This window comes from Sipha flava, unplaced genomic scaffold (genome assembly GCF_003268045.1).
Source record: "Sipha flava isolate LNK unplaced genomic scaffold, YSA_version1 174_pilon_pilon, whole genome shotgun sequence".
Taxonomy (NCBI): Eukaryota; Metazoa; Arthropoda; class Insecta; order Hemiptera; family Aphididae; genus Sipha; species Sipha flava.
Genome location: NW_020272000.1, coordinates 23,938 through 47,943, shown reverse-complemented (window position 1 = coordinate 47,943; position 24,006 = coordinate 23,938). Strand labels below are relative to the sequence as shown.

Sequence of the window (24,006 nt, the reverse complement as noted above, 5' to 3'; positions counted from 1 at the left end):
AAAGTTCTTGCTTTAGATATTAACAATAACACGTTGCTGTGACGTTTTAAGATTTAATTTTTCAATCTAACAATAGTTCGTACGAAATATTCGTCACATCAACAACGGAGTTTCTAGTAAACACGTATAATTTCCTTCTAATTTTTTCTGAAGCCATCATAAGTTTCATTAATACTTTAAAGTTTCAAATTTAAACGATTTTAATTTATCAGTTAACTATTTTCCTAATATCGTTAATCAGAGGTCAATTTGTCGACTTTTCAAATAGCGGAGTTGCTAGTTATTGAAGATAATCTATGCAGAAATCTTTCGAGCAGATATTTCTACCAGGTAAGACCTTTTAACCCTTTTCCAACCCTTTTATGTCTACACTATGAAATATTTAAGAAAAAAATTATGATTAAGAAAACTATTATTTTAGGATCAAATGAGCAAAAACAATTTTTTTTTTAATTTTTGAAAAATTTACTTTTATTATTATTATTATAATAAATTATTATAATTATAAATATATTCATAATAATAAATAATATATTTTTAATATATAATGTAATACATATAAATTATTTATTATTATTATTATTATTATTATTATTAATTGTTATTTATTTTTATTCATTTTTTTAAGTTTTATAAACCTTATTCTTAAATGAGTTATTGACAGTTGCCAGATACAAAATTTTTTCTTAAACTTTTTTCATTCAAGTATACTATACTCATAATTAAGCGTGTAGAGACCTGCATTTAAGGAGGTGCCTACTACATTTTTGGGCCTTATCATAACAAAACGTGTAGGTATATTTAATAAATCATAATGTATAAATAGTTAAATAAACACGAATCAAATTTTTTATTTAATATTGTGGTAATTAGTCTCATGAATATATTTTCCTAGAATCTTATATATTTTTCACAGACAGTTATAATTATTTATGGTTTGTACTTTTGTAGTCAATTTTAGCTGTTATATGTATTATCATAATAAGTTTTTATACGAAAATTTATTTCTATTTTTCTATTATAAAACATAATTTATTTTTTGCTAAATATTTTAGAATAAATTCCATTTAATTTAAGCAACATCAGTTAAAATACGAAACCATTACTCTTAGACTTAAATTTCAAGACATATTTTTAACACCACCTGTGGGTACCCAAAGTACGGTGGGACTTTTTTTTTCCTTTTAAAACCCGGCAATAAGCCCATCACCCGGATATGTCGATGAGATAATGTTTCGGGTGGCGGGTCACCATAATTTGTTCTTTCAATGTTAGAAAATTTTTTTGAGGCAAGTACGAGACAGCACTAACGGTTACCCCTTATAAAGATATACAAAAAAAATATATTGTCTTTCCTAGCCTCGTTCGTAGGGCTAGGTATGCTTCTTATCCAGCGTGACGTCTTTACTAACCCCCTCATGAAGACCCAACTTGACGTGGGGGGGGGGCTTGCGTCCCTCAACAGTTCCGAGAGCTATGCCAACGGTAGCTTACTACCAACAGGGTCTCCCATGTTGGACAGGTCGATGAACTGAGGGCTGACAAAGCAGTTCACAAAAGGTAGGGCGGACTCTTCAGCCTCGGGTGGCAGCCGTCCTAGAGGAAGGAAAACCTTGATCAAAAACTCCCTGGCAGTAGGGTTAAAATGTAGTGAAGGAAATCACTTAAAAAACCACAATATGAGTTACTATCAGTCGAGTATTGTTACCACCTCAGGAGCTTCAGAACCCCAGAGGTCGGCAAGAGTGGGTAGTTCCGGTGTAAAAACCGGTTCCAACGTAGCGGGCACACTTCGGTCGTTATCAAGCGACCACGAGGGTACGGGGTTGGCCGATCAGGCCCCCGTTGATCTATCCATTACTGGTGCAAAGATGAAGAATTGCGGGCCACGTCGACGGCAGCAAACGAACTGGTCACTAGACGTGATCTTCGCGTTGACCACATGCCAAAACCCAAGATAAGTATTCCCAGACGGAGTGGAACTTCGGTCGGTGCGACTTCGGATCGCAAACGGCACCGAAGTGTTCTGACGTAGAGGTTCAAACTACCGACGTTGGGGTTCAAACCACAGATGGTTCAACAACAACGCCCGCGTCCTGTTCAGTCATCCCAGTTGCCGTACCACCCCCGGAGGCTACGAAAGAGCCAGTCACCAGCCCCACAGACCCGAGAACAACGGAGAAGCCGAAGGTCAGTAACAATCATAATTAAGTATATTTTAAGTTAAAGCACCAACATCTAATCATTCCTTTTTTATGTATTACGCTTTCAAACCAATACTTTGACCGCAACGTTAAAATATTGATTAATATATCAATATATATATATAATATATATAAATATATTAATTACATTATACTCCTTGTTCTCGAGATTCGACAAAGGCGTTGTGTTGGACGAAGGTATGTAAAATTTGAGAAATTAAATTTTTTTTCAGGCCATTCTTTAATTAATTATATTTACAAACAAATAATTTTCATTATTAAGTAAGTTTTTTTTCCGTGTGCCCCGAAATACTCGCGGCACACATGGCGTCAAGATGCTCGTTCAACACAGTAGTCGACCCTTTTTGTGGTGCTGGTGGCAATGCCATACAGTTAGCTCTGACATGTCACCATGGTAAGACCTACGTTTTTTTTTATCGGTTTTAAATATTTTATATAACATGCATTTGAATTATAATTTTGCATTTTTTTTTCAGTTATCGCTGTTGATGTTAACCCGGCTAAAATCAAATTAGCCCGCCAAAATGCCCAAATATACGGAGTCGATGAAAAAATCGACTTCCGTGTAGGCGATTATTTCAACATTTTAGACCGGGTTCGTGCAGATACAGTTGTGACATCGCTGCCGTGGGGCAGACCCGGCTACTCCAGATATTTCGACACGAATGATCTGTGTAGCCGGGAAGCGGGTGGCATGTCAAGCATCCTCAGTATGGCAAAGAAGCTCGAACTGTACTACACGTGCCGAAGACCATTGTCCGAGAACAGTGTTTACACTTATCAAGAAATGCAAACTTCGGCCGTGTAGAGTTCGAGGACGTTATGATCGATGGACGACAGAATTGCACAAATATATATTTGAAATTGCGTCAGGTAAATAAAATTGGCTATATTATAATTATTTTTAACAACATTATATTGAACTAAGTTAAAAAATAATTTTTTCATTGTGACATAGTTTTCTTATGTTGCAGGATTACAGGCGATTCGGACTTGCCGTCACTACAAAAGTGAAATTGGACACCGGATATAAAAATCGGTGGTCAAGTTCTAATAGCCTAATGCATATTCCACCTATTTGGAAAAAACTAAACATTTTTTGACATCCAAATAACTGACTTCGGGAACATTTTCCCAATATTTTTTTGTTTCTACTTTTTTTTTTTAATTTTTTCCCTCTTTTGGGTTTTTTTCTTTTAAATAGAGTTTTTTTTACCTTTTTTTACTTTTTAATTGTTTAAATTTTTTTCTGTTTTGAAATTTTTTTTTTTTAGTTTTTTGCCTAAATTATTTTATACAAATCATCAATAACCATTTATTATTTATTTTTTAATGTTATAACTTTTTTCTTTTTTTTATATTTTGTTACAATTTTACAGTTTAACTCATTTTTGCTTTGAGTTTTATTTTTATTTATATACATTTGTTATTGTGATACTTTTCACATTTTTTTTTTTTTTTTGTTATGTGTTATTCTATTTTTCTAAGTTATACTTACTATAACTAGTATTTTTGTTCACCAAACATTTTTAATGTATTTTAAATTATTGTGGCAATTTTTTTTTTTTGCATCCTATTGTTTTGTTATACATAAGTACATGAAAATATACTATGATTAACTATGTACCTGTATTATTTTTATTTTAATTTTATGTATAAAAAAGATACTTGATTATTTTTTGATCAAAATTATTATATCATTAAATTTTTTCAATTTGAAATCATAATATTTTCCTCTTAAAACTAATTTTATAATTATTAGTAATATTAGTCTAAAAAGTAGCTAAATAAATCCTAGTTTAAAGATATTTACTGCATAATAAATATTAAAATATTAATTGTATATGGCTTATGAATAATATATGTTTAAATGTTCCTATGCATCAATATAAGTATGAACATGAATCATAATTCTAAATTCAAGAAATTTTCTCAATCAATAATTAATAGTATTTTATTTTTTTGTAAAATATTTTAAAACTTAGATGGGCAATTTTCAACGAATGAATTAAACTTTTCACTTATATAATTTAATATATATATATATATATATATATATATATATATAATACTTCAATATATTTACACATAATTCTTTTTACACAATTACCTAAGACTTAAAAATGATTTCGATTTTCTTCATATTTAACATTCAAAAAAATAACTACACTAGTATATTTAATCTATGGTAGTACAGTTTAAAGTATTTAATATTGTAGTATAGATCAAAATTACAAGCCTTTACAGAGTAAATGCCAAAGAATTTGGTGTGAAAAAATAATATTTAAAAGATGATTTATACTGACTGATTTTATGAACCCATTCGATATATTTTATATTCATTTAAAATTTAACAAGCGTGAATTAAACAATATAACGTCCTAAGACTTTGTTGAAGACTAACTTCGATGATTGTGTTTCTCGTAACATATTTCTTACCGGATTTGGATAAAATTTAACAACTTCTGAGTTTAATAGTCATCATCGTTAAAACGATGAAAATTATGCAACGATTGTCACTATCATGACAATACATCGTGATCTAAAAATAAAGATCTAATAACTATAAACGATAACACCTCAACATCCTTTGAAATATTCCCTACTCAGCACAATCCTAGCAAAATCAACGCATCATTCAGTTGGCTTCGAAAACTCTATTGGAATGTTCTAACAAATTCCTAAATCAGAATTGATCTGAAAACCTTAGCAAATAATCAAAACAAAATATAAGTCAGTCCAGATTTCATAACAGTAAGTCTTTTCCGTATACATAACAACAAAACCACAAATTAAAACCAATAATATTTAACCAACATTTTTTTTTTACTTTAATTTATTATTGTAATATTTTTATTTCTTCTGTACATTTGTTCATTACATTTTTTTATGTGTAAAGAAATACTTTGGTACTATGAATCTATGACTATATAATATTTTTCTCCATTAAAATGATATTTTATTTTACAGGAATTTTTCAACTTATTGTTTCATGTATTGTACATAAGAATGTAACTTGTATAATTAATTATAAAACTGTATTACTTTGAGTTCTTATTTCACAGATTAGAAAAGAGGTTTGATCATTTCTTCTTCAACATAATTATGTCAATAAGTGATTTGAGTTTTATTTACCCGTTTGAGTATCCAGCTATATATTTAGTATCATTTGGTATTCGTTTAGATCAATTTAAATAAAAATATTTGCAACTTAAAAAATTAATATTTTCCGTTCATAATACTGATTTTCTTACGATTGAGGTCCAAAGAGTAGAAATGAAATACTTGAGCTCAGTTGTTATGCGATTATAAATTTTAAAATATTAATTTTTTATGCCCTATAAATCAAGGACATACCCAGGGGAGGTTCGGGTCCGGACCCCATCCCATTGAAATTTCTACATACTCAACGATTTAATAGTAAATAGTATAATAATAGTATATAGTGTATTTTAATTTCCCACTATCAGATAAAATAAAAATGTTGGACTCCCCCCATAAAAAATTCCTGAGTATGCACCTGATGGTCATTCTAATATTTTACTAAAAAAATCGGAAAATCGTGTTCGAAAACTGAACACGGTTTTCTGAGAAGCAACACCAGCTAAGACAAAGCTGGAAATCACATGGTTTCCATAAAATGTCATCATATAAGTTTCGTTCAAACGAAGGTACATTTCATTTATATCTTTGATCGTGGAAATCACGCGGCAAAAGTGCGGTTGTTGTGGTGATAACGCGACTCGTTGACGACTTGTCGTTATCGTTCTTATCAGCGGCCGGTGACCGTTAGAACGTCGAAAAAAGGGTGGCAACGAAACTACCGCAGTACTATTACCACCACCACCATCGACCGGCAACGAGCGGTAACAAACTGATAATTCGTAACAATAGCCGGTAATAACATTACGCAGTAACGTCATGTTCACTTGCCCTCGCTTAGTATTCGACGACGTTCGCGTGCTGTCGTTTGCATAACGTATTTTTTCATCCTCCTCTCCTCCGCTCGTCACCTTCCTACGCTGATGCCTGATGACGGCTTTCATCTAGCGCGCGTGTTTCTGCTTCCCACGCGAACGACTCCCCGTCGCCGGCTTTCAAACGGTCCCAACGTCCAGTCCGAAATCACTGCACGCCGACTGATGTTCTTCACCTGTCGCTGAACCCCCACACCCAACGACTCGTGTCAAAGTGGGTTTCGAGTTCGAGACATTTTTTTTCGTATCCGTTCATTAACTTGTACACCTACCCTTAGGCCCGCGATTGTCCCATATTGTAATTGTTTCTTTTACTCCGGCAGACCAGACAATGGCCGACGTTGCAGGGAACCCGTCGGATTCGTACGATCGCATTTTGCAGTCGGTGAACGAGAGCAACATCATCAAGTACATGCCGTACCGCATAGCTGTGAAACTGTCCGTCCTACAAAAACTCACCTGCTGTGAGTTTCTCTCCGTCTTTAAAACAATGTAATATCCCTATAACTTACTGTCTCTGTCTACCTATCTGATGAAAGCAACTTACCAATATTGCAATATACTTCTCGGTTACAGTTCAAACACCTGTTATTAAGTATAAAGAACATAATTAATTTCTGATATAACATCATAACGTTTTTCTGGATCCAATGAAGAAGTTTCAATAATATGAGAAATCATAAAACGTGAACATAACAAGATTATGGCTGTCTGCTATATTTTCCTCTTTCAATTCGATGGTAGGTGTTCAAAGTGGTTTATGAACCTAGAATCTATAATTCTGATTTTACGATCAGCAATTAAAATAATATATTGTCTTTTAGGTTGACAGAGACAGTATACTGTAGGAATCACATCTGTAATATACCTAATAATAAATAATATATGTATATGTAAATAATTTAGCTAGATCATAGTTCAGTATCTATTTCAAAAATTCAGTTATTATGTTACATAAATAGTTAACGTTTTAAAATGTTAGTATAATTGTATAAAAAATCACGTATTTAATTTAGATCCAACCATGTTCAAATTTGAGTTAACTAATTTCAATTCAGTAATTGATTATAGATAAGTTCAAAAACAGTAATAACATATATTTTTCAATTTCTCATTTTATCAAAGATCCAAAACTAAATATTTTTAAATTAAATCTATAATGATTAATCTTCCATAGTTTTATTTGTATTAAATTAAATTCATATTTTTAAAATGGAAAAATATAGGTACATTTAATAAAAAATTTAAAGTAGGTATAGTATTTAAAACAATTATTTATAATCTGGAGTTTGAACTATTTTAACTTTTATTTTTTTTATTTTATTAATGATTTACATTTTACTTGTAAAAATGATTTTTCAATATTACTGAATTTACCTAAAAAAAAATTATTTTAGATTCATTTTTTAATCATTAGATTATACACTTATAACTGAAAAAAGGGGTTTATCTATACAAAATATTTCACAAATTATTTGTGTATATAATATGAAACAAATATTTAACAATAATGAGCATCACTTTATATCAAATATTAATTTTTAATTACATAATAAAAATAATAAAGTAAAACAAAATTATAATTAAATGTATTATTATAAACATTTGCCAATAAGGCATTAATTTTATAAAAGGTATACTATGAAGACACACACGGTTGTCAACTGATATCGATAATACTGCTGCTTTCATGTCTGGTGTCATATTTCCATTCAAAAATTCTAAGCCAGTAACAAACATCGCATGAGCTTGATTAACATTATAAACAGTTTTGAAATTACTTGCCTCGTGTATGCTAACACTTCCTGAGTACATTGTACCTACAGCAATATATAGTCCATCTTTACTTACTGCTAAGGCTGATGTAGGCTCAGAAAATAATAGCTCATTGAGTATTTTATTTTTTTCCGACCATCTTTGTAAGTAAGATTTTTGCCTTGGACCATTTGCAATTGTATAAATGTTATAAATCGGTTTATTGCTAATTATACCAAATTTACATCTTTTAAATATTTGTTTATCATTAATTGGATGAATGAGAGCTGATCGTATGTCAGTGAGAGTATTCCAATGATACGCTTTTCCATCTTTGGCTACACTTACTATAAATTTACCATCACAACTTATGTCTATGTCATCGATTTCTTTAGTATGGCCTTCATAGGTTTTTAATGGGTTAGTTTCTTTTGATTTGACTATTGGAAAGTTCCAAAGTCGAATGCATCCATCAGCTCCTCCTGTTACCATCATATTTCCATCGTTGTTGACTTTAACAATTCTTTGAAGTGGTTCATCTTCACTGAAGTCTGTTAATAAAGAATCTCCTGTTGTTATTTTAAAGTTAATCTCTTTGCTTGCTTTACCATTTTGAAAAGTTGGTTCTATAACAATATCAGCAATATACTGTCGACATTTTTCATTTTCGTTTGCTGCAATGTAAATTTTGTTACCACTATAATTTGTACAACAGTTCATTATTACATTTGGACCACTATCATAGCGGATCACTCTTGTCAAAGTTACAGTTTTACCATCTCTACTTAATTTAAATATTTCAAATCCATTTAATATACCAGTTTTGCTTGAACCTCCGCCGCCAGCAACCAGTATGTAATTATTTAGGAATGTTTGAATTGAGTACATCGGCAAATTTGTTGTAGTTAACACTTGAGATTTGATTGCCATGTTAAAAAAAATTAATTTAAAAAACTAAAATGATACACAAATCAAAAGATCCAAATAAACAATTTTGTTTTAATGTCAAAACGTTATCAATATTCATATTGATAAGACATGACAACCAGTGCTAACACTTTGATAGTAATTTTTCTTATAAATTTGATGATCATTAAATGATCAATCATTTGAATATAAAAAGTAATAACTAATATATAAGTGTTAATAGATTTTTTTTTAAATTTAATATTCTTAATTAAATTAACCTGTTGAAATATTAGCTAATGAAATGTGATTGGTTTTTAGGAAATATTTATTTTTTTTTTATGGTTGACTTGAATATTTATTTTTCTTTAATTCATTAGAGAAAATTTTAATACGAGGGCTATTCAGAAACTAGGGAACGTTTTGTAATAAAACAAAAACTAGGTACAGGAAAAATATTTTATTATATACATCTGAAAGAGTGACTAAAATGCTACTTTTCTACATAGTTACCAAACAAATTAAGGCACTTATCGTAGCGGTGGACAAGCTTCGAAATTCCTTCGTCATAGAAATCCGCCGCCTGCGATCTCAGCCACTGAGTGACGCACGCCCGGAGCTCGTCGTCGTCATCAAAACGCTGTGTCGCTAGCTGGTTTTTCATCTTCGGGAACAAGTGAAAATCACTCGGTGCTGGGTCAGGACTGTAGGGTGGATGTGGGAAAATCTCCCATTTGAATGAGTCAAGAAGTTCTGTAGTTCGATTTGCCGTGTGAGGTCGGGCATTGTCATGAAAAAACAAAATTTTTGACGATAACTTTCCTCGGCGCTTGTTTTTCACTGCTCTTTTAAGCTTGCGCAATGTTTGGCAGTACTGATCAGAGTTGATTGTTGCACCACGCTCGAGAAAGTCAATAATCAGCACACCTTGCCTATCCCAAAAAACAGTAGCCATAATCTTCCTCGCTGACAAGGTTTGCAAAAATTTTGTTTTTTCATGACAATGACCGACCTCACATGGCAAATCGAACTGCAGAACTTCTTGACTCATTCAAATGAGAGATTTTCCCACATCTACCCTACAGTCCCGACCTAGTACCGAGTGATTTTCACTTGTTCCCGAAGATGAAGAACCAGCTAGCGACACAGCGTTTTGATGACGACGACGAGCTCCGGGCGTGCATCACTCAGTGGCTGAGATCGCAGGTGGCGGATTTCTATGACGAAGGAATTTCGAAGCTTGTCCACCGCTACGATAAGTGCCTTAATTTGTTTGGTAACTATGTAGAAAAGTAGCATTTTAGTCACTCTTTCAGATGTATATAATAAAATATTTTTCCTGTACCTAGTTTTTGTTTTATTACAAAACGTTCCCTAGTTTCTGAATAGCCCTCGTATGTTAAATATATAGGTTAGGCTAACCTTTAATATAACGAGTTGATAAAATACAATAACAGCGATAAATTATCAAGATACGCGTGGTCATCTATAATCGTAAGAAAATCGTATTTAATGTAAGCAAACATATTTAAGACTCTACGGTTTTGCCCTTACGATTAAAGTCAGTATACGGTTTTGGCGGTATTGCCCAAATGAGGTTGGTCAAAAGCCGAAATATGACATTTTGCCCAAGGATTGTGAGCAATTCGCATTTTGCGAATTTATGAAATTGCCGATTTCATGAAATCAGCAACGTTGTCACCGAATACGTGTAATTGGCAATTTGGCTACTAAATTCACGAAATCGGCAAATTTTAATTGCTGATTTCGTGAATTAGACAGCCTTTTTCTGCCGATTGCACGAATTCAGTAACACATTATTATGATATAATTACAAATAGTGGCTTATGGCAGTAATTGTAAATTTCCTCCCTCTTTTAAAAGTTGGTTACAATATGCTGGTTAGGTTAAGTCAATCCCGTCTGTGGATCGAGGTGATGCAGCCAACCTTCTTGTAGTTATCGTAGAAGAAAAAGATGGCAAATTTTGTATCGGGAATAAAGAAATGATTTTAAGTACATGGCTGGAGCGGAACAGTTTGGTAGCTACAAAGTACTGTTCCCAAACGACTCCAGACGTTCAAAAAAATGAATATTTATTACGGGAACTTGTTGGATTGGTATCAGTTGGGACCGAACAAGGCTATTGATTGACTATATATTGACGTACTTGTCGTACGAATTGCACATCTAAAAAGTGCAATTGTAAAAAAAAAATATGATGTGTAATTCGGCGTGTCACTCAGGCCATACTTGTCAAAATATTTAAATATAATACAATTTTTTTTTTACTTTTTTTTTACACATTAAAATGTATTTATTATTTTATTATATTTCCGGTGTTTTACACATTTATTTAAATACGAGTACATATAATATTATTATAAATTGATTTTATTATATTTCCAGCGACTTATATATTTATTTAAATTAAATTATGCTTTATAATTTTTAAGAAGGGTCTTGCCGATTTCACGCAATCGACAGTATTACATACTTTGAGTTGCCGATTTCACGTATTCGGCGACAATGTTGCTGATTTCATGAAATCGGCAATTTCATAAATTCGGCATACACAACATTGAATATAAATATTTCATGTCTTTAGAGAAAATGTATCATAACTATTTATTTTTTTGTATTCTAATTTAAAATTATTAACAAATTATTATTTAAATATTAATTATTACTTTTTATACCACAAAAGTTTTAAATTTAATGACTTGTTTGATTTTTCAGTGGACAAAGTGTCATTGTATATGATAAATGGTGTTTATGAACAACATAAAGGAAAAAATTTCAATCTTGTTGATAAAGCTATGTTAGAAGATATTTTGTTTGATATTTATTATGCAGTCCACAAAGAATATGTAGATTTTCATTTTGATGTTGAAGAAGTTACTAAAGTGTTGGTTCAACTGTTGGGACAAATATTTTCAAAGTAAGTTTTAAAATGACTTATGTATTCAAAAATTTGTTGGTGATTTCCTACCCCTTTATAATTTTATTTCTATTTTATTTTAACTTTAACAAATATGTATTATTAACACATTGATTACCACAAGCCCGTCGGCCACCTAAGATGAGTATGTGGTTGTCATTTAGGTTGCTGGTAACCTAATCCAAATTATTTTTCAGGAGTTGTTTAGGTCACCAGTGATTCAAACCTCTCATTTTATTTAATAGACTATGCTTTTAGATAGTGTAGAGATAAAGACTTCATAATGATACCGCTGGCGAGCTAGTGAGAGTCAATGTGTTAAACATGTATAACAGTAAACTAATTATATTATATTTTTTTTATTAATGATTATATTTATTAATTGTTAATGAATTATTACTGTCACTAATTCTTGGATGGTCATCCATCCAAGACTATTCAATAGAATAATTGAGAATTATAATTTAAATTCTGAAAATAATCTTAAAAATATAACTAATGAGTTACTGAAATCTTACATTATAAAATTTAAAAATACATGTATATTATAATTTTTAATTTCATTTATATTAATATAAAATTGTATTGTAATAATTATGTTTTATTTATTCCATTACCTTTGTAATTTAATTGAAATAATTTTAAACTATACAGTTTTTTCTATAGATGTAAATAATCTTTATTAATTTATAATAATAATATAAATAAATACTTATCCATAAATCAATATATTGGATGCAGTGATGTATATTCAATCTTGCTCGGTGGGGGAGGGGGGAGGTGAACAAAAATAATCGTTATCTTTTTTTTTTTTTCGTTGTACTGATAAATAAGATAAATAACTGCTATAAACAGATATTATTTTATACAACTTTTTTACCAATTTACAGTTTACTTTTACATTACAGTAAATTAAGAGCTATTGGAATATAAAAACAGCATAGTTAACAAAACTTTTCAAACACTTATCAATATAATTATTTAATTATCATAATATTTATATAGTTGTATATTTTAAGTTCAAAGCGTAATAATGAAACTATGAATATATTACATGTCATCGATAATAAAATATTTTTTTTTTTTTTTTTTTGCCTGGGAGGGGGTTTGAACCCCGAACACCCCTCCCGTATGTACGCCACTGATTGGATGTGATATTTTCAAAGTAATGTTTATTAATAATTCTTTCATTACATTTTCATATTTTAATTTTAAAATGTTTAATAATGATAACTTTTAAATTATTTCAGGTACACAAAAAAACAAATTAACTTAAGGTCTGCATTTACAATTATAGCTTGTCTATCATGTGATAGACTGCGTATGAGACTTGGTTATATGTTCCAGTTAAATTGTCTTGACAACAAATTTGGTTTAACAAAAGAATACTTTAGAAATTTTTTAAGGGATCTCAGTTTACTACTTGAATTTTTATCAGAAAAAATTTTATTTGAATCTTCATCCTTAAACAGCATCATTGATAATTGCTTCCAAAATGTAAATTAGTATTAAAATAATTTAATTATGAAGTATATTATTTAATTTATAAATTTATTTTTTAGCTCAACAATCCAGATTGTATAAATGAAGATCAATTCATGCAATGGTTTATGACTGAACCTCCTATTTTGGAGTGGTTACAAATATTTTACAGAATAAAAATGGCTGAAAATGGTATTTTTAATAATTTCTTTATAGTAGAAAAATAAAAATACAAACTGTATAATTAAGTATTTGAAATAAAATAATAATAATAAAAAACTAAAATATACCAGTCTACTTGAGGAGAAACCTCTCATTGGCAGTACTCAATTCTTTAGCTATCATGAAAATGAAATAAAATACATTATCATAAGTATATATTGTGAAAACTTCTTATACATAAATAATTTTGAAAGAATTTAACATTATTTATTTATTAGCCTTTTATTTTGAGTGAAATTAATTCTTATCAAATAAACATTAAATGAAATCATAATCAATTAATAAAATATAATAAATGCTTTAAGTTTGAAAATAATTTTTGTAGCAATATAAAATATAAATATATCCATTTGATGATTATTTTAAGTTTTTACAATGTTATTCATACATTTTATTCAGAACATCACATATTTTCATTATTTTCAACTGTTAATTAATCTTTTCTTAATTTATTAAATATTAACATTACTTATATTCTTACTTATTATATATTGATGTTAATGTTATTTATTTTTATCAGTATTGTGTTAACTTCGTATTAATATTCTAGAGTTCTATAAATATTATTTTATTAATGAAAAATGTTATGTATTTCTATGTATTAGAAATAAACAGGGGAAGGTTCCATTATTTAAATCACCAGAATATTATTTATAAAATATGATCTCTGATTAGTTGATAAATACAATTGATAAGATACATCAGCAATAAGTATTTATAAATAATGTTCATCACAGAAATAGGTCATACTGCAAGAATAAAAATATAATAATTTTTAAAAATAATTTAATTATTGTTATTAATATAAACTTATTGATAAATCATAGCTCATATTAATAATATCCTTGGTGTTATTTAACTAGAAACCTTCCTTCCATATTCATAGTTTTATCTCAATAACATTGCTGTTGTAAAATAGTCTCAACATTTTTCATTAATAGAACTAGAAAATACAATTAATAGTAATTTAGTTTTCATGACATCACTGATAACAATTATAAAATATTTTTATCAAAATATTAAATATATATATATGTCCTATTGTGGCAATTGATTATGAACAACTACATTACTCACTCTGTAGAATGTCGCTACTAATAACTAATAAATAGTGGGTAAAGTATAAGGAGCAGCCTAAATATAGAGGAAGGTTTATAATTATCGAAATTTTAATTGAAATATATGTAATAAACCAACCCTATCCTACAGTTACCCTAAAGTTTCCATGTGCCAAAGTATACATATCTTTTGATAACAGTCCTGCTATTTATTTCTGTACATATTTACAAATACATACTATTTTCTAATTATGTGTTAATATAAAATCTTTTTTTTTCTGAATAGTATAATTTCTTTCTAGAAAACTTTGAGTGTGAGAGGACCTATGTTCAAAATACTCACTGTACAGTGTCACTACTATTTATAAATATATATATACTATTTATAAAGACATTTTAATGACCAAAATAAATTAGTTTCTAACAATGCTGTGAGTGTCTCTAAAAGTATTACAACTACTTTTTTGTATTAAAGTCTTAATTTATTTTAATGGAATGTCTATTTTTAAAATGTCTTGTTTAATAATTTTTACTTTGTATTATAATTGATATTTATGAAAATAAAATTGTATTTTAAATAAAAAATTTAACATTTATTTATAATTGATTTTAAAACTATTATTCTGAATAAGAAATTAATCTTGTTTGTAAATTGTTCAGTACACAATTTGGATGAATACATGAACTAAAATTTTATTTTTGTTACTTAATATTTTTTTAAAAAGTAACAAATTAATAGTTTCAACTTTCAGTATTCTATTGTTAAAGATAATTATACAATGTGTATATTTTTATCATTTTAAATAGTGTAGTGTGTGTAGTATATATTTTATACTCCAAACATACATATAAATGTTAAGGTGTATGACCGCAGTAGGCGAATGTTGACAGTCACTGGTGTATGTTCACATTTACAATCAGTGTTTGGTAAATGTTGACCACACATGAAGCACGATGTATGTAAAAGCTATTTTTTTATTATTTTTTTGGATCGATAAAATTTTCGATTGTTGTAATAAATAAAACTATGTATAAACAATTACTATAAAAACTTTATGTTAAAAAATGAATTTGTTAAACTATCATTATTTATCAATTTGATATATATTATGTTGTCAGGCATGTCAACATTCACTAAATAACTATTGTGCATGTCAACAAATACAGGTAAATGTCCACATTGTGAGATATTTGAAATAATTGATAACATGCACCAAAATGATCGGTAAATGTCAACATACACCGGTGACTGTTAACATTCACTGCCATGCGGTTATACGCCTTAACATATATATTGGTTTTTGTCTTGTTTCAGTTAATCATGAAGTTAAATGCAAAGTTTGCAAATTACCTGTGAAAGGTTTACGTTATTTTTGTCTAAAATGTGTAAATTATAATCAATGTCAAAATTGTTTTTTAATTGGTGCTACTAATAAAAAACACAAATTAAAACATGCAATGCAAGAATATTGTTGGTTGGTTAGTATTATTTTACAAATTTTCTTCATAACTTGTCAATATCTTAAAGTAATTTAATTTTTATTAATTTTTTAGGAAACTCCTCAGCAGTTATACACACAATATTTTAAATCTTATTTAGGAAGAATTTTCGGGTTGACATCAAAAATTCGATATCTTCCTGTTGAATTGCCCAGTGATATTATTGAATCAAGACAAAAGTAAATACTTAATATCTTTAATATTTTAATTGAATAAAGTAATAGCTGATATATATCTGAATATTATATAAGCTGCATTTAAAAATATAAATAAAATTATGATTATATTTACTAATACATTTAAATTATTTTAGCCATTTGTTTAGGCTTGTTTCCATTTTTTGATTTGGTTTTATTTGATGTGGTTTGTCTTGTTATAAACATATCTCTGTAATCATTTTTTGAATAATCTATTGCAATTTTGTTGGCAGGCTAAAAATTAAATTCATATTAGAAAAAAGTGGTATTTAGACTTAATACTGTATAAGATTTAATAATAAGAATATATTATATAATGTCATAACTAGGTCTTAGATTTAAATGCCTTAAAAAAATTTAAAAATATATTTATAATCTAAAAACTCTAAAAAATGGCCTTACAAAAAATTAATTTAAACATAAATTTACATAAAAATTTTTTATTTTTGTATTAATGAAATAATTAAATATTAAAATTCAGAAAAAAAATTTTGTTTAACATGTGAAATTATAAAAATGTATATAAAATTATATATAAAATAAAAGAAAATTTGTAAAAAATTAAATTTGACAAATCATATCTCCAACATTTATAAATTCTGTTAATGCTAATTAATTAATTAATTTATGTTAATTTTATGTTTATATTTCAGTGAAGTAAATTTTTTTAGTCATATTAAGAGAAAATAGGTTTAAAATTTCTTAAAAAATTAAATAATGCATTAAAAACGTTCTAAATACATTATATATTATTTGTAGTTACAATGTGAAATACTTGAAACTCATTTGTAGCTTGGAAAACATGATGTAAGACATTCCAAAAAAAAGATGCAAATGCATCGAAAATCAATCCCTAGTAATAACTAAATTTTAATTTAAAATAGAAGATTACTTTATCTCAAATTATCAATTACCATTTTTCATTTTTATTATTTTGTATGATTCAACAAAATTTAAAAATGATGTCTACAAATTATGTTTAAAATTTAATTTGCCATTAAAAAAAAATCTGCTGTACTATATAGTTCTCAAATTCTCTATAGTAAAATGTAATAATTATTTTACCAATATACTCTAATATATATTGAGTTGTGTAGGTTTTGTATATTGTGGTAATTTTTCTATTCACACTAATATTACCTGTACAATACATTTAATATACTATTTAATTATAATGTTTTATTGCTTAATCCTGGTTATATATTTAACTAATAATTTTATAGATTTGATGATAATAATTATTAATTTTTATATAAAAACTCAGCAAAACTATGTTATATTTCTAATTTATTACAATTATAATAAACAATTGATTTAGTTAAGTATAAAAAATCCTTTAAAAACTCACTCTTTGAAATTGTTTCTGCTCAATCATATATCGAAATGTTTCTGTTGTATTATTTTGAAAATTAAAATATTTAAAACTAACCGGAACTATATAATTTGTTTCTATTTGCAATATTTCACCCTAAAATGTATACAAGTATGTAATATTATTAAAAAGTAAATAATAATATTATGTTCTTAACAAATAATGAAACTTTTTAGTTCTCACCATTGTTGAAATAATATATAAAAAAAAAGAAATATATTATTTAATTAAAATGTAAAATGTATTTGTTAGTATTGTAACTTAGAAAAATGTTCAATTATATTTTTATTTTCTGACTATAAATTAAGGAAATTCTATATTAACTCTTTACTACAAACTGTAACTTTTATAACACACCTGAAGATACTGATTCATTTGTTATTCGGCTTCTGTTTTTTATTATACATAATGGTTTGAGTAATAAATAATAACTGTTTTTTATAACTGATAACATCATTAAAAAAAATATTCATAAATAAAACTGTTTTTTTTTTCTCAAGTTGTATTGCTAAGAAATTACTGTTGTATAACTTATGCTTTTAATGTTTAATTGCCTATTATTATGCCTAAATATTTATAGTTCTTATTGGTATAGAATTTTTTGAATTATTATTTTACTATGGCTTCAATTTTGAGAGTTAAGAATTTTCTGTCAAATCATATAAAAATAAAATTCATTTATTTTACTTGGATATAAAAAATAAAAAAAAAATCTTTACTAAAGAAAAATGTATAATACAATAATTTATATATTAAATTATAATTGTACTATATATTTATAAATTATTATTTTAGATTGTGAAGTAAAATACAATAATTTTTAATTTCAACTTGTTTCAGTGCTTTGTGGACTAAAGAATCTAGCACCACTTCGCTTGATTCCAGCACAGTGAAATCACCTCGCCAAGAATTACAAAGTGTTATATCACAAATTGAAAGAGAAAATAGGTATTTAATCAATTTTTTATAAAATAATATCTGTTTAAAAATAGTGATCAAGTCATTGAACTATCCCAATAAATCTCCAAGATAAGTGTAAAATGTAAATTATATCATACATTTAACTTTTTGAAGTTATGAGTATTTAAAATATAGTTAAATCTTAAATTAAATTAAAATATATCTTATAAGTTATAGTTTTCAACATTTATTTGTTTAAATCATTATTTCTTAATGTTTATGATAAATTTGTGTGTAGTGAGATAAACTAAATTATCATACCTAAGAATAAAAAAATAATATTTTGAAGACGTTATAAAGTAATTATCTGTTATCATAATTTTTCATTTTTTAATCTATAATGATATCAAGATAAGACATAAATTATAAATATATAAACCCTAGTAAAATTTAATTTGATATTAAAATCTTTTTAGCTAAATTAACAGTTATTTGAAAATCTATTGAAAAATTGTCGAATCCAATATTTGCTTAATGCATTGTACTTATTATATTTACTCAAATTTATTATTCCTACTCAATTATAATTGTGAAAAAACTTTCAGATCATAAAATTTTAGACAACACATTTCTTATCTGGTTAAAATTACATAATTAATCATAAAAAGTGTACATTAAAAATCAATTTTATTTAATTAATATTGATCTGATAGTTAATTATAAAAAATTAAGATACAAACGTAAGAATTGATTATTATTTATATTTATACTTTTATTAAATGTACCTTTTACTCATTAAAAACCACTTACATTTTTTCTTTGATCTTTATATTATAATGATAAAATTATCTTGGGTTAAAACAGGTTAAAACAATAATTAATATATAGATGCAATTATAAATAAAATCATTATTTTTCAAGGATAGTTGAACTTTTGTGTTTTTTAATTATTAGATAAGAAACACTAAGTTATGAAGATTGAAATATGTTGTAAAATAATTGAATAGAGTTAATATGTATTTTATAACAGTAGCGACTGTAATACAAAATAATAAAATCAAATATAAATATCACAATGAACGAACTGTGCTTTAATAATTTTGCCATTATATATCTATACAGAGGGTACAATATAAAGACAAATATATACAGAAATAAACTAATTGTCATCTATACAGTCTTGATCTTCTGTTCCAGAAAAAAAATGTTTGATTAGAATTGAAACTTGGAAAGATTAATCACAGTTACTTGCAATTTTATTTTATTACTTGTTAAATTATTACAACAAATACAGACAGTTTAATTTTAGGTTGTGGTCTTGTTATTATTTAGTGGTGTCAGTTCCATATAAAAATAAAGTCACCAGGCTGGATGATATAACTTGTAAGCCCCCTGTCTGTGAAAAAATAATTTTTTAACATTTTTTAAAATTTTATAATCATAAATATAGAGAATATTGATGAGACTAATAATTTCTATCAGGATTTAACGATAAATTATAACCTTTTTGTTCTATTATTTTTAGATTAGAATAGTCTGAATTATTTCTTATCGAATTGCATGTCATTCTTTGAAATTGTGTAAATACATATTTTTATGTTTTAATTGCATATTCAACCGTCTTTTACTGCACAATTAACTCCCGAACCTTAAATAATCACTATAACTATACCTTCGTTATAATTAATCGACGTTTTCAGGTTGTTGGAAATTGAAGTCAATACATTAAAACGAGGAGATTCTCAGTTCGAAGCGTTTTTAGACCAACATCGAAGCAAAATCGAACGACAATTAATACGTCTTAAACAATTGAAGGTTAGAAAGTTATTGACTACCTGTTGATTATTAGTTTTTATTTTATATATTATTTTTATTTCCATACAACGATGTATCGATGTACCGTTTTGAAAATACACCGATGCAACTTTATCGATAAATTTTGGCAAATGCGTGTTATTTTTACTTATTTTTACAAATGTTTAAACTTTTTAAATTAATTTTTAACTTAAAAAAAGTCGATATCTTTATTATAAGATCTTGCATAGTAAACTGCTGTGCAATACTAGAATTTTTCCTAACATCGTATAAACCATTCTAAGCCGTACATCCTGAGCACTACTGTAGGTTCAAATAAACGTAGGATTAGCCCATATAATTTAACATTGCTTACAGTTATGAACATAGATGATAGAAACGTGGCCAAAAATACAAAATCAAGTAGAAAATTCAATTTTTGTATTACTGAGAAATTATCAAAGCATGTCTTCTGGAATTCTCAACTACAAATCTGATGTGTAATTGAATTGTTTCCAAGAAATGAAAAGAAATGTTTTATTAGTTATTAAGATTTTTTTCTTATTTTTCTATCACTCTATCATTTTATTTGAAAGTTGGTCTTAATAGATGTCCTTACTAATTAATCACGTATTTACGTATTTATCAACGTGATGTTTTATCGCGAATATTTGGGAATCCATCGAAATGGATTAATTAAAATTGAAATATTATGACACATAAGGCTTTCTGATTTTCCCCACCCAAATCACCACCACCATCTACCCCCGTGGCCTCGAGAAACGGAACGACTGAGACGTACTTTTCCGCCCTCGCGTTGTCACTATTAATTGTTATTGTTGTTTCGTTTCTCTGTCGCAGAACCACTTGAGCGGTACGTTTGGACGCGGGAAAATGAAACGCATGCAAAGCACACCGCTCATCGTGTCCCGACCCGATCGCCAAGACATTACCGCGGCAGCGGCCAACCTGAGCCCGATATTCTCCGTGAACTCGTCCAACGTGGCGGCGACGACGGCGGAACACAGCGGCCTGAGCGCTCTGAGCACGCTGTACGGCGATAAGATGGGCGAGTTCACGCTGAAGACCGGAGAGAACGAATTTTCGCGGTGGCTGGGGCCCAAGATTGCGGCCGTTCCGTGCGCGGCCGCCAAGAGCCAGTTGGACGGCACTTACATCGAAAAGCCGTCGTCCGAAATGCCGGCGACCGACCCGTCAGATAAGGAGAACCGCGCCAAAGTGGCCGGGACCGACAGCGCCCGGCCCGACCACGCCGAGCAACCGGCTGTGTTGTCTGACATTCAGAACAAGCGGAACGCGCCGCCGCGGCCCAGGATTCCCGAGAAGTCGTCCGCCCCGGTCCGCAGGCAGACGTCGTGCGTTTGGCTGAACTCCAGCAGAGAGTACGCCAAGCAGCCGTCCAACGACGACGACAACAAGGATATGGACGAGTTGCACACCGAATTGGACAAAATATTGGACCAGTTACAGAAATTAGTGACCTAGGAACGAAGAGGATAGATTAAGAGACGACGAGTTCATCGTTTTTCCTATTAATTTAAGTTCGCGCACATTTCGTTTTTCTATATATTTATATATGTTTACATTTATATCTGATAGTCAACAACAACATTCCCACATGTAACCATTTAATTTATTAACTCCATAACATTTTTGTAGATATCACATTTTGTTTTAAGAATGAATTGCCATATTTTTAACAAAATATATATTTGTATAAAAAATATATTTATTTATTTATATGAAGTACTCGCAATTACATTTTTCGTACATTTTTATTTTGGTTGTACTTGATTTCATTTTTAAGTTTAACATGTTAGTACGCTTGGGGTGGGTTTTATCACTCATCAAGGGAGGGGCTAATGGAAGGTCAAGAATTTAGTTAGTTGTTTTTTCAATATATATAAAATTTTAAATTACAGAATATATTTTTGAGTCCCTCATAAGTATGTCATTTTTTTCATAATAGTGACAAATTTTAAATAGTTACATTATTGGTATCAATTTTAGTCTGAAACCAAGTGTACACATATAATTAACAAAAAAAATAAGCTATATATTTATAAAAAAATATATAAATAGGTATCATATTCATCCATGACGATTGACGATATTTTATAGTAATTATTAATATATTAATATATCATAATACTTGGCTTTGTAAAATAGTTAGCTTAGTCCCAAGGGGGGAAGGCTAATGCTCCCTTAACCACCCCTTAAACCCGCCCTTGTAATACGCGTTATCCAATGTAAATCAAAACCAAAAACGAAAATAAATGTCACTAAATGATTTTGTGAATATTGCATGAAAACCTGAAGGAAAATCAACTACAGACTATCGGAAGATGTGTACATAGGCCATGATTTAAGTGTTTTGAAACCTGAGGTAATGTAAAAAATGTGGCTCATATGCAGTGTTTATCCAGTTCCATAATAAAAGGAATTTGTTTTTTCCATTTTTCTTAAAAAAAAAAAAAAAGGATTTGTTCCTTTGATAAATCAACGAGTTTCTTTTTAGTTTCAAATAAAATAAAAATTCTTATTTAATCAACAATGTTTTTTATTCATATAATATACTTAACTTTTTAATTATACATTTACATACAAATATTTATTATATAGTTAGTTATTAATTAGGTACTACCAAGTCCCAACCAGCATCATAAATGATTTTATTGTTCAGTGTTCGATGTACAAGCTATTTTCATATTTGTTTAAATACATATATATATATTTTTTCTATGATTTATATACTCATTTCTATAATATATAATATCCATATTATAATTTAAAAAAAAAATATATATTAATAAAGTGACTGATGACTAATGTGACAACATTTTTCTGACACTTTAAATACATCATCTACACTTTTTCCATGAGCTGTGAGGCACTGTTATGGCACGTTAGTTCACGTGACGTGACAATAGTCTGTTCGCAGCTTTAGAAGCGAGAGATATTTTTCTGTTTTTTTTTTTTTTTTGTGAAATGATGCGTTGCCATATAATAACTATAATAGCTCATGAGTAAGGCTCTAAATTAATGCATTAAAACTGCATAAGCATACAAAAGTTCGCACTTCAGTCTAACTAAAATATGCAATGAAAAAAAAATGCATATTCCAAATTTTGAAATAACAAGAAATATCCAAAAGTTTGGTTTCATTTCTTATGATTTTATTCGTTTGTATTTGTTAACCGTGGTCCATATAAAAAATAAAAATAAAACACTATTAAATCACGCGAAATGTTTCTTTATCAAATAATTAACTAAGATTTAATTATCTGACGGCTTCGTTTAATTATGTAGTTACATAAGACGGATTTGGTAAATATTTTAGCTTTTCAATTATTATTATATTATATCTAGACCGAGGATACATACATATCATAAGTACACCGTATAAGTTTGCGAATGTATGAGTAGATCACGGTAGAATTGAACACTGTTGTGGTTTTATCTATTATTTTTACGCCATATTTTAATTATTTATTCTTTATTAAAATAATAAAATGAATTAGTTACAACCGTTTTGAAAAATCATTTTTGATCCCGTCTTCAATGTTATGAAATTGTTAGAAAATATTTAAATTATTACAATATCAAAAATTGATTATTATGTATGACATTATTGTTATTATTAGAATTAAATACCGT

General features: G+C 28.3%; 3 protein-coding genes across 7 annotated transcripts; 2 read left to right on the top strand and 1 right to left on the bottom strand.

The window, feature by feature from the left end:
- The first annotated feature begins 2,343 nt into the window (after positions 1-2,343).
- LOC112680185 (trimethylguanosine synthase-like) lies at positions 2,344-3,374 on the top strand. Its single transcript, XM_025550210.1, has 4 exons — positions 2,344-2,402; positions 2,488-2,619; positions 2,702-3,098; positions 3,200-3,374. The coding sequence occupies exons 2-3, from the start codon at positions 2,529-2,531 to the stop codon at positions 3,031-3,033; spliced, it is 423 nt and encodes a 140-aa protein (XP_025405995.1). The 5' UTR covers positions 2,344-2,402; positions 2,488-2,528; the 3' UTR covers positions 3,034-3,098; positions 3,200-3,374.
- A 2,717-nt stretch (positions 3,375-6,091) lies between these two features.
- Positions 6,092-22,086, top strand: LOC112680121 (dystrotelin-like). 5 transcript variants are annotated; one of them, XM_025550122.1, is made up of 10 exons: positions 6,092-6,416; positions 6,481-6,666; positions 11,602-11,803; positions 13,054-13,300; positions 13,366-13,477; positions 15,881-16,044; positions 16,120-16,244; positions 18,475-18,582; positions 20,235-20,349; positions 21,190-21,834. In XM_025550122.1, exons 2-10 carry the CDS (start codon positions 6,534-6,536, stop codon positions 21,832-21,834), a joined length of 1,851 nt encoding a protein of 616 aa, XP_025405907.1. In that variant the 5' UTR covers positions 6,092-6,416; positions 6,481-6,533. The 5 variants fall into 5 exon arrangements, with proteins under 5 accessions (XP_025405907.1, XP_025405905.1, XP_025405904.1 ...); XM_025550120.1 differs by having other exon boundaries at positions 6,092-6,464; positions 6,526-6,666; XM_025550119.1 differs by having other exon boundaries at positions 6,093-6,416; positions 6,526-6,666.
- Positions 7,748-8,962, bottom strand: LOC112680122 (prolactin regulatory element-binding protein). Its single transcript, XM_025550124.1, has one exon. It carries the CDS (start codon positions 8,885-8,887, stop codon positions 7,748-7,750), a length of 1,140 nt encoding a protein of 379 aa, XP_025405909.1. The 5' UTR covers positions 8,888-8,962.
- Positions 22,087-24,006: the final 1,920 nt, after the last annotated feature.